The 11,431-nt window shown below is 39.2% G+C and overlaps 1 protein-coding gene across 7 annotated transcripts in view; it reads left to right on the top strand.

Moving 5' to 3' along the window:
* Positions 1-11,431, top strand: part of NXPE3 (neurexophilin and PC-esterase domain family member 3) — a 48,256-nt gene that overhangs the window by 23,072 nt on the left and 13,753 nt on the right. For all 7 annotated transcript variants that reach the window (XM_059392051.1, XM_059392053.1, XM_059392048.1 and 4 more), the window contains 2 exons: positions 3,502-4,256; positions 10,344-10,417. In XM_059392051.1, the coding sequence (XP_059248034.1) occupies positions 3,502-4,256; positions 10,344-10,417 (829 nt within the window). The remainder of the gene's footprint in view (positions 1-3,501; positions 4,257-10,343; positions 10,418-11,431) is intronic.

Below are 11,431 nucleotides of genomic sequence, written 5' to 3'. Positions count from 1 at the left end.
GCCCAACAAAAACAAAAGCAACTACCAGGGCTTACACTGTAGTAGGAAGATTACAGAGATTTCCCATATACTCTTGGTCCCTTTACATCTTAGCCTCTCCCATCATTATTATTCACCAGAATGGTACATTTTCTTTTTTTAACATTTTATATATCTATTTGACAGGGAGAGAAAGCAAGTGAGCACAACTAGGGGGAGCAGTGGGCACTGGTAGAGGGAGAAGCCGGCTCCCTGCTGAGCAAGACCACGGAATCATGACCTGAGCCCAAGGCAGGTGCTTAACGACTGAGCCAGCTAGGCACCCCTGGAATGGTACATTTTTTAACCAAGGAAAAACCTACCTTGACCTACCATAATCATCCAAGGGCCATAGTGCACCACCCTAGGGTTCTCTGTTGGTATTGCATATTCTATAGGTTTAGACAAATGTATAATGACATCTGTCATTATAGAAATGACAGATATCATTATACATTTAGTAATTCATTATAATTATATAATTATATATATAATAATTCATTATAGTAATCATACGGAGTATTTTTTCTCCTTAAAAATCCTCTCTGCTTTGTCTGGCATTTCCTTTTTTCTTTTTTTTTTTTTTTGGTAGGGTTTTTAAATTTCATTTTATTATCTTTAAATTCAAGTAATTAGCATACCGTGTATTTTTAGTTTCAGAGGTAGAGTTCAGTGATTCATCAGTTGCATGTAACACCTAGTACTCATTACATCAACTTAATGCCCATCACCCAATTACACCAAACCCCTACCCACCTCCTCTCCAGCAACTCTCAGTTTGTTTCCTTAAGAGTCTCTCATGGTTTGTCTCCCTCTCTGATTTCATCTTTATTTTCCCCTCCTTTCTCTTTGATTCTATGTTTTGTTTCTTAAATTACACATATGAGTGAAATCATATAATTGTCTTTCTCTGATTAACTTCTTTCATCTAGCATAATACCCTTTAGTTCTTCTATCCACATTGTTGCAAATTTTAAGATTTCATTTTTTATGGCTAAGTAATATTCCATTATACATGCATACCACATCTTCCTTATCTGTTCATCTGTTGATGGGCATTTCTATAGACTAGCTTTTGTGGACATTGTTACTATAAATGTTGGGGTGCAGATGCCTCTTTGGATCACTGTTTGTAGGCTTTGGATAAATACCTATTAGTGCAATTGCTGACTTATAAGGTGTTTCTATTTTCATCTTTTTGAGGAATATCCATATGGCTTTCCAGAGTGGCTGCACCAGCTTGCATTCCCAACAGCGTAGGAGGGTTCCCCTTTCTCCATATCTTGCCAATGTCTGGTTCATTTTAGCCATTCTGGCTGGTGTGAGGTGGTATCTCACTGTGTTTTTGATTTGTATTTCCCTGATGCCTAGTGATGTGGAGCACTTTTTCATGTGTTGGCCATTTGGATGTCTTCTTTGGAGAAGTGACTGTACATGTCTTCTGCCCATTTCTTGATTGTATTGTTTATTCTTTGGTGTTGAGTTTGGTAAGTTTTTTTAAAGATTCTGGATACTAGTCCTTTATCTGAAGATGTGCACATATCTTCTCTCATTTGGTAGGTTGTCTTATAGATTTGTCAACTATTTCCTTTGCTGTGCAACAAAGCTTTTTATCTTGATGAAGTCCCAATAGTTCATGTTTGCTTGTGTTTTCCTCGCCTCCAGAGACATATCTAGCAAGAAGCTGCGGTGGCTGAGGTCAGAGAGGTTGCTGCTTGTGTTCTCCTCTAGGATTTTGATGTATTCCTATCTTACATTTAGATCTTTCATTCATTTTGAGGTTATTTTAGTGTATGGCATAAGAGAATGGTCCAGTTTTGTTCTTCTACATGTAGTTGTCCAGTTTTCCCAACACCATCTGTTGAAGATACCATCTTTTAAAAAAATGTTTTTAAAGATTTATTTATTTGACACAGAGAGAGAGAGAACATGAGAGAGCACAGCAGAGGGAGCAGCAGAAGGAGAGAGAGAAGCCGACTCCCTGCTGAGCAGGGAGCCTGATGTGGGGTTTGATCCCAGGACCCTGGGACCATGACCTGAGCTAAAAGCCTACGCTTAACTGACTGAACCACCCAGGTTCCCCGAGACCATCTTTTTTCCACTGGCTATTCTTTCTTGCTTTGTTGAAATTAGTTGAGCATGGAGTTGAGAGTCCATATTTGGATTCTCTGTTCTTGGCATTTCTTTTCCATTCTTTCTCGGAATTTCCACCTCCTTGCATTGCCCATCTGTTCTTTCATGTAGTCTGCTTTTTCCCTTTGAGGTCTTAGCATATAAATCATAGTTGTTTTAAATTACTGGTCTCATTATTCCTACAACTCTGTCATATCTGAGTCTGCTTCTGATTTTTTTTTTAAATGATTTTATTTATTTGTTTGACAGAGATCACAAGTAGGCAGAGAGGCAGGCAGTGGGGTTGGGGGGAAGCATGCTCCCTGCTCAGCAGAAAGCCCAATTTGGGGCCCAATCCCAGGACCCTGAGATCATGACCTGAGCCGAAGGCAGAGGCTTAACCCACTGAGCCACCCAGTTGCCCCTGGTTCTGATGTTTGATTTGTGTTTTCAAGCTATGTTTTTTTTTTTTGTTTTTTAGTATGTCTTATAGTTTTTTGTTGAAAGCTGAATGTGATGTACTGAGTAAAAGGAACTCTGATAAATAAGCTTTTAGTTGTGAGATGGTGAGGTGTGGGAGAAGTGAAGTGTTTTATAGTCCTATGAGTAGGTCTCAGTCCTTTGGTGAGCCTTTGCTACTGGACTATGAATTTCAGAAGTTCTTCTCAGGGGCGCCTGGGTGGCTCAGCCATTAAATGTCTGCCTTCAGCTCAGGTCATGATCCCAGGGTTCTGGGATCAAGCCCTGAATTGGGGTCCCTGCTCAGTGGGAAGCCTGCTTCTCCCTCTTCCAATCCCCTTGCTTGTGTTCCCTCTCTTGCTCTCTCTGTCAAATAAATAAATAAAATCTTTAGGAAAAAAAAAGTTCTTCTCAGTCTTCACCCTATACAACTCGAGTTGGATAGATGGTTAGAATGGGCTGGACCTGGGTATGTCCCTTACCCCAGTTTGGTTAGGTGCTGATGAAACCCAAAGAGATTAGGCTTTGGTAAAATAGTTTCTCTTAAGGGCAGACCTTGTCAAGAACAGAATGTTCTGTTGTATTTCCAAATGATTCCTTTTCTTCTTCTTCTGCTGGAACCATGAGGGTTTTTTTCCCCGCTGATACTGACTGTGGGAACCTGATTGAGCTCCTGGAGGTAAAATTCATAGAAGTGTGGAGATCTTCCTGTGACTTTATTCCTCATCTTGATTTCACTGTGTTACAAAAAGGTAGCTCTGTAAAAGTAGTGAACTCTGATTTTTGAAGCAATGTCATCCCAAGTAGTTTTATTAAAGTTAAACTGAAGCAGAGGTGCATTTGATTGATATAAGGAAATTTATTATAGCTGTCTGTGGTTTCTGTTTTTGTGTTTTTTTTTTTTCTCTTCAGTACTTGGACCATGAGACTGTTTCAGCCACATTCATCGACAGTAGTGGACAGTTTGTTTCCTCCCAGGTGACAGGAGTTAACCGGAATCCTTACTGTGGCTATGAGCATCAGACTCTGTCTAGCCGGGAGCGCATGGAGGAGGACTCCTTGCTGGCTGCCCTACAATGGCAGGTGCCTGATGTGGGTCCGGTCCCCTTTCTGAAGAGCACTGACCCTTCTTCCAGCTACTTTGTTATCTTGAACTCTGCAGCCTTCTTCAAGGTGGGAAGCCAGCTAGAAGTGCTGGTTCACGTACAGGATTTTCAAAGAAAGCCCAAGAAATATGGTGGAGATTACCTGCAAGCCAGAATCCACTCACCTAAGTTGCAGGCAGGGGCTGTGGGCAGAGTGGTAGACTACCAGAATGGGTTTTACAAAGTCTTTTTCACTTTGCTGTGGCCAGGCAAGGTTAAAGTGTCCATATCTCTTGTCCACCCTACTGAAGGGATCAGAGTTCTTCAGCACCTACAGGAAGAGAAACCACACAGGGTCTATTTCAAGAGTCTCTTCCGTTCAGGAAGAATTTCTGAAACCACGGAGTGCAATGTGTGTCTTCCTGGGAATCTGCCCCTGTGTAACTTTACAGATCTCTACACTGGAGAACCCTGGTTCTGCTTCAAACCAAAGAAGCTCCCATGCAGTAGTAGAATTAACCATTTCAAAGGTGGATACCTGAAGGGCCTTCTAACTGCTACAGAGAATGCTTTCTTCCAGAGGTACGTGCTCCTTGTTCTAGGGGCTAATTTAAGGGTCCTTTCCCACTGTTTTTGTCCCAGTTAGGAGACTTTCTTGTTTTGGTTATTTCCTTCATATATTTCTCTGAACATGGCCCAGTTTGGGAAAGGTAGTGAATAAGAAAATATTTGTATTTTGTGAATAGTTTTTATTTATTTATTTTTAATTTATTTAGGTTCTTTTTATTTTTTAATTTGTTAATTGTGTGTGTGTGTGTGTGTGTGTGTTTTAAGTCACAGGTGTGCAACTTTACTTCATTAGTTAAATCCCTTATGATAAATAACAGAATTAAGTCAGAACTAAATATATATACATGTATATTTACTTCAAAGAAAAATGGAAAAAGGAAAACCTCAAAACCAAAGTGTATTGCCCTATTAAGAATATCTAATGTACATCAAAGAATTGGAAAACAGGCATTTTTACCAAAGTACAATGTCACTAGGACATATGGATTGTAATTATAAAACCAAGTTTGGAAACACAAAGGGACCACTGGCAGGGACACAGAACAATGAGCAGGTGCTGTGGGAGTAATAGCTTCTTTTTATTTTTAAGTAATCTTTGCACCCAACGTGGGGCTTGAACCCCTGAGATCAAGTTGCATGCTCCACTGACTCAGTGACTAAGCCAGCCAGGTGCCTCCTTGTGAATAGTTTTTAAAAAGTGAAACTAAGAGCTTATTCCAGTTCAAATTAAAGGCTTTTTTACCCTCCTATCTGTGTTTTACTTCAGAACTACATAGCACATCTAGAGCTGTCTAAGAAAAATAACTTATTCACAGAACAGATAAAAAAATCATCCAAGAACTAGAGGTCTTCTAGTCAGGCTAGTGGTTTAGCTTCATGTCTAATAAAATAAAAAAAGAAGTTCAATTGGCATATTATCAGTTGTTAAAATCATATAAACATGTATTGATAGAAAAAAGACTATGGGGGTGCCTGGGTGGCTCAGTTGTTAAACATCTGCCTTTGGCTCAGGTCATGATCCTGGGGTCCTGGGATCGAGCCCCGCATTGGGCTCCCTGCTCCACAGGAAGCCTGCTTCTCCCTCTCCCACTCCCCCTGCTTGTGTTCCCTTTCTCACTGTGTATCTCTCTATCAAATAAGTAAATAAAATCTTAAAAAAAAAAAGAAAATAGACTGAATATGATAACATTGCTGGGTTGATTTAATGATAAGAATGGGAAGCTGGGAATATCATAGCCAACTCTATTTTTAAAATTAATAGTTGAAATTTTTGTTTTACTGTGTACAAATTTGTTTTTGAACAAAATTATAAAACTTTTTCAGTATAATGATCAATATATGGAATAGTGTGCAGATTAGAATGTATGTGGGATCAGTTCAAATTAAGATGTTTTCTTCAACATCCCATGTAGTTCTGAAGTAAAATAGCATACCTAAGGAAAAAAAGTTAGAAAGCGTATGGCCGGGGCGCCTGGGTGGCTCAGTGGGTTAAGCCGCTGCCTTCGGCTCGGGTAGTGATCCCAGGGTCCTGGGATCGAGCCCCATATCGGGCTCTCTGCTCAGCAGGGAGCCTGCTTCCCTCTCTCTCTCTGCCTGCCTCTCCATCTACTTGTGGTTTCTCTCTGTCAAATAAATAAATAAAATCTTTAAAAAAAAAAAAAAAAAAGAAAGCGTATGGCCAAAATGTCCCATTATTTGAAAGAATGTAGAAATGTCTTTTATTTTTTAATGAAATACATAATTTTAAAAAATATTCCCTGGCAGAGGGGTAGTTTTGTTGAGCACATCTAGGCAACCCTAAAAAGTTTTATGTTTTATGTCCTCTCTTTCCTCAGTGGGGGAGAAGTGCCTACCATAAGGTATATAAGGCTACAGGAGCTTCTACAATAAAGGCCTTTGATTTTTCACTTCTGGAGTCAGCTTTTGGTCTGACCAGTTTTTGTTTTTGTTTTTTTTAAAGATTTTATTTATTTATTTGAGAGAGAGATCACAAGTAGGCAGAGAGACAGGCAGAGAGAGGGAAGCAGGCTACCCTCTGAGCAGAGCCATCATGACCTGAGTCTTGGGAAGGCAGAGGCTTAACCCACTGAGCCACCCAGGTACCCTGGTCTGACCAGTTTTAAATACTTTATTTGGTGGATCCATGCCATGCTGTTAGAAGGCCAGCAGAGGGAGCACTACTCAATGTATTTCCCGCTACTTCAGTGTAGAGAAAAACTCTGCACACAATGACTTTAGCTTTAGTTTATCTTGGGTTTGATGTCAGAGAAGCTCTTTATCAGTGACGGTCAGGAGATTATTTCAGTTCTGTGTACTTTTTGCCAGTGTGTGAACACTGCTCAGTTACTCCCCTTTTAGAGTTGTGTTGTCAGTCCACTTAGAGGCTTAGCAAAACAGAGGAAGTATAGCTTGTAATTTATTGAAATTTCATGTGGAAAAAGTAGGAAAAAGGCTAGAAAATTTGTAAAATTTAAGAATATTCCTGACACCAAATCCTACCATTAAAAACCAGAAAACACCTATGAGTCATGAAGGATGAAATAATGTATGTCCCTGTCCTTACTTGCATATCCTGGATAAGTCTAGCTGATGGCTCTTTGTAGGAGAATCACTTTGTGGTAGAATCATTAGGAAATTCTAGTTCCTCGAAGTTTTCTGGGAAAATAGTGTTGAGGTGGCATTTTTGGAAACTAAACATTTGATAGTACTGATGCTGATTTTATTTTTTGCATTGTTTTCTCTGTTTTGTACCAGCTAAATGAGGAGAAAAAGCAAAAGATTGAAACTGATCTTTTGAGGTGTTCTTGGGTGTACTGTTTTGAGTGCATGGCCTGAATATGTTAGACTGATAACCATTTTTACCTTTCTTGCTTGGTGGCTTATAACATTGCTTAATTCAGAAAGGATTAAGAAGCTTTGGTTCTCTAAATTACAACTGGACAATTAAAGTGCTCTCATCTTTGGTTCTTCACTCCTAAGGGGAAAAAGTGTTGGTTTTAGAAAGAACAATACTTTGCTTAAATGATCTTATTAGTATAAAGGAAGGCCTTTTGAAAGAATGAGCTTCTCATGTGAAAAGCTTCCCATATATTTCCAGCATAATTTAATCTTTTTCTTTCTAAGTTTGTGTTTAAAAAAACCTTTTGAGTCATTAGAAACACTACAGGAATAATAAGAATGACCATCCACCTGTTTGTTACTTAGATTTACAGTTGTTACTATTTTGCTACATTTGCTTTCTCTTGCTTTCTCTCTGTAGGCGGATGTCTGTGTAATTCCCCCCACCCCCATCCCCTACCTCCCACCATTTGAGAGTAAGTTACAGACATCATGGTGTTGCACCTCTCAGTATGAGTCTCCTAGCACATGCACTGTCCAGTATGTAACCAGAGCAGAGTTACCACACTTAGGGCATTTATCACTGATACAATACTGATATCTAATACGTAGTGCTTATTCACGTTTCTCTGGTTGTTCCAGTAATGTCCTTTATGGCTGTCTTTTTTATTTTATAACAATGTATCTATTTATTTTAGAGAGAGAGAGAGTATGAGCATGAAGCAGATGAAGAGGGAAAGACAGTCTTAAACCGAGTCCACTAAGCCGAGTCCACATTCACACAGGGCTCAATCCCACCACCCTGAGATCACAACTTGAGTGAAAACCAAAAGTTGCGTGCTCAAGTGCCTGTGTCACCCAGGTGCCCCTTTTTATTTCTCAAAAGGATTTACTTATTTATTTTTGTTTAATTAATCTATGTTTTTGTTTTTTACTTTTGGTGGCGCAGTGGGTTTAAGTGCGTAGGACTCTTGGTTTCTGCTCAGGTCCTTATCTCAGAGTCTTGAGACCAAGCTGGGTGTCATGTTCCATGCTCAGCGTGGTGTATGCTTAAGACTTTCTCTCCCTCTCTCTACGCACTCCCGTCCCCCACTCTCTTTCTGTCTCTCTCTCAAAGAAATAAATCTTAAAAAGAAAAAAAGAGACTTATTTTAACTACTCTAACCTGTGATCATACATAGTGTGTTTAGTTATCTCTTTAATCTCTTTTAATTTGGAAGAGGTCTCTAGCTTGTTTTTTTGCAATATTGAGAATTTGGGTTGGGCTCTGCTGTCAGCAGTCTGTTTGTCCCTCTCCTTCCCCCTCTCTGCTGCTCATACTTTCTCTCTGTCTCTCAAATAAATAACAAATAATATCTTTTTTAAAAGTTTTAAAAATAATTTTGATGTCATTGTTTTGTAGGTTGGCCCTTAGTTTGGATTTGCTCCTTTATTGTTTCTCCGTGACCAAATTGATATTAAACATTTTTACAAGAAAATTACAAGGGGGAAATTTTCTTCTTTTCTTTACCTCAAGGCTTTCTCATGAAAGTGGTCTATTTATGCTATTTTAGAAGTCATGTCTTCTCTTAAATGCCACTTATTTAAGCCATTTTCTAGTTAGTGCTCGATACAGTTGAGCCTGAAAACCACAGGCATGGGGGGCTCCAATCACCCGCAGACTCTGTCCGAAATCTGCTCTAATTTCTGACTCCCTAAAAGCTAAATTACTGATATCTGACTGTTGACAGGAACCCTTACAGTTGATTAACACATATTTCATATGCTACATATGTTATGTACTGCATTCTTACAGTAAAGTAAGCTAGAGAAAAAATAATAAGGGACATTTACAGTACTGTACTGTATTTATTGGAAGAAATCCACTTATAAATGGACCTGCACAGTTCAAACCCATGTTGTTTAAGGGCCAACTGTACTGCCCTTCTTTGTTTTTTTATTTCTCTCCCCCATTAGAATGTCAGTTCCATGAAGGAGGAGATGCTGTGTGTTTTGTGTACTGTTTTATCCCTGACATCTAGGACAGTGCCAGGCACATGGTAGAAGCTTAAGAGTTATTACTCTTTATTTTTTCTAGGTTTATTTATTTATTTGAGGGAGAGGGGAAGAGAGAGAGAAAGCACATGCAGTAGGAGGGGCAGAGAGAGAGGGAGAGAGCATCTTAAGCAGGCTTTGTGCTGAGCAGGAAGCCTGACTTGGGGCTCAGTCTCATGATCCTGAGATCATGACCTGAGCCAAAACCAAGAGTCAGATGCTTAACTGACTGAGCAACCCAGGCACCCCAAGAATTATTTATTTTATTTTATTAAAAAAATATTTTAATTCCAGGGATCCTGGGTGGCTCAGTTGATTAGGCGTCTGCTTTTGGCTTAGGTTGTGATCTCAGGGTCCTGGAATCAAGCCCTGCATCAGGCTCCCTGCTCAGCTGGGCGCCTGCCTCTCTGTCTCCTTCTGCCTGCTCTCCTTGCTTGTTCTCTCTTTCCTTCTCTGTCAAATAAATAAATAAAATTAAAAAGAAATTAGAAAGTTAGCATTTTATTTTATTTGTTTTTGGTCTAAGCATAGGAGGTAATTATTGTGACCCAGTTTCTGGCATAGTTATAGCAAGTTTTTAGTACTTTCCCCCTGGACTCGACTCTCCCCCACTTTCTCACACAGCCCTCCATCAAATATTTTCCAAGCCTGGACTCTAGTCCAGGGCCTGTGCTAAGTGCTGAAGACAAAAGGTGAGTGAGACATAGTCTGTGTCTTTGAGGAGTGTATGTCTTGGAAAGAGACACTCCAGAGTCATAGTAATGATGAACAGAGTATGGCAAGCACGTATCTGGGGACAGGTGTCTTCAGTAGGGACTTGTCTCTGTTCTGGGCAAGGCCTAAGGAATCTGACACGCAACTTAATTCTACAAGGATTTGTAGCCTGAAAATTAGATAGTGACATTCTCATCAGTGTGAGCCATTTTCTGAGTCCAAGGGGAATAAGTAATTCGGACCAGAATTTGTCATTTTGGAGCTTATACTGTCACTGGTAAGCAGTGAAAAATTAAAAACCTATTTAATTTTTATTCACTTTATATATCTATATAACCTGCTTATTATAAGAGACATAGTTTATGAATTGTGCTGATTAACATTTATGAGGATATTTCATCTTAGGGTTCTGTGAAATCATACCTGTTTTTTTATTTGCAAATGAAGATACACATATATTAGAAAATAAATGTTCTTGAATCTAAGCTTGTACTGTTTTTATTCCTTCTAAAGTGGTGTCAATATCAAAATGCCAATCAACTCCAGTGGACCTGATTGGGTGACTGTGATTCCCAGGAGAATAAAAGGTAAAAAGGAATGAGCATGATTTGTTGTTTTTCTTACTAAATGGGTGAGGCTCTCTGGTTTCACTAATGTTATAAAAACTTTTTTCCTCCTTTTAATATGCCGTGGACATTAAATTAGTATGCCATGGATATACTTCTGGGCACAATTGAAAATACTGAAAGAGCTTTTTGATTAAAATAAATCAGACCTTATGTGTATGATCTTGGGCTTTGCTATTTATACTCCTGTAAAAGTCATCTTCTTCCTCCTTTCCCCTCTCTGATTGGCTCCTCAGGAGCCTTCAGTGCTACACTGTCCAATATGGTAGCTACTTTGCTATTTAAGTTAATGAAATAACTAAATACAAAAATAAAATAAAGTCTAAAATTTAGTTTTTACGTCACACATCTTCAGGAGCCATGTGTAGTTAGTGGCTGCCATGTTGAACGCATTTTATTTTATTTATTTATTTTTCTAAAGATTTTATCTATTTGTTTGACAGAGACAGTGAGGGAGGGAACAGATGCAGGGGGAACAGCAGAGGGAGAGGGAGAAGCAGGCTTCCCGTGCAGCAGGGAGCCTGATGTGGGGCTTGATCCCAGGACCCTGGGATCATGACCTGAGTGGAAGGCAAATGCTTAACAACTGAGCCACCCAGGCACCCCGTGGACAGCATTTTTGATAAAATGTACCCATTATTGCAGAATTTCTGTCAAATATCAGTGCACTAGAGATACTCAAGAATGTGTATAAAACTGTCAGGAATTTTTGAAATCAGAAGCATCGGGTTAGTTAATGGCAGTTTTCTCAAAGTGTGATCTCTGTGTTAGCAACATTGACATTCATGCGGACTTGCTAGAACTGCAGATACTCAGGTCTTATCTCAGGCTACTGAATCAGAAACTCTGGGATATAGGGCCCAGGAATCTGTGTTTTAACCTTCTAGGTGATTTTGATTCATTGCTATGGGATATTAAAAGTAAGACAATGAAATTCTGGAGTAAATGTGTATATATATATATATATATATATAT

Source organism: Mustela nigripes, chromosome 2 (genome assembly GCF_022355385.1).
Source record: "Mustela nigripes isolate SB6536 chromosome 2, MUSNIG.SB6536, whole genome shotgun sequence".
Classification (NCBI taxonomy): domain Eukaryota; kingdom Metazoa; phylum Chordata; class Mammalia; order Carnivora; family Mustelidae; genus Mustela; species Mustela nigripes.
The sequence above is the reverse complement of the archived record's forward strand: the minus strand, read 5'-3'. Positions and strand labels throughout refer to the sequence as shown.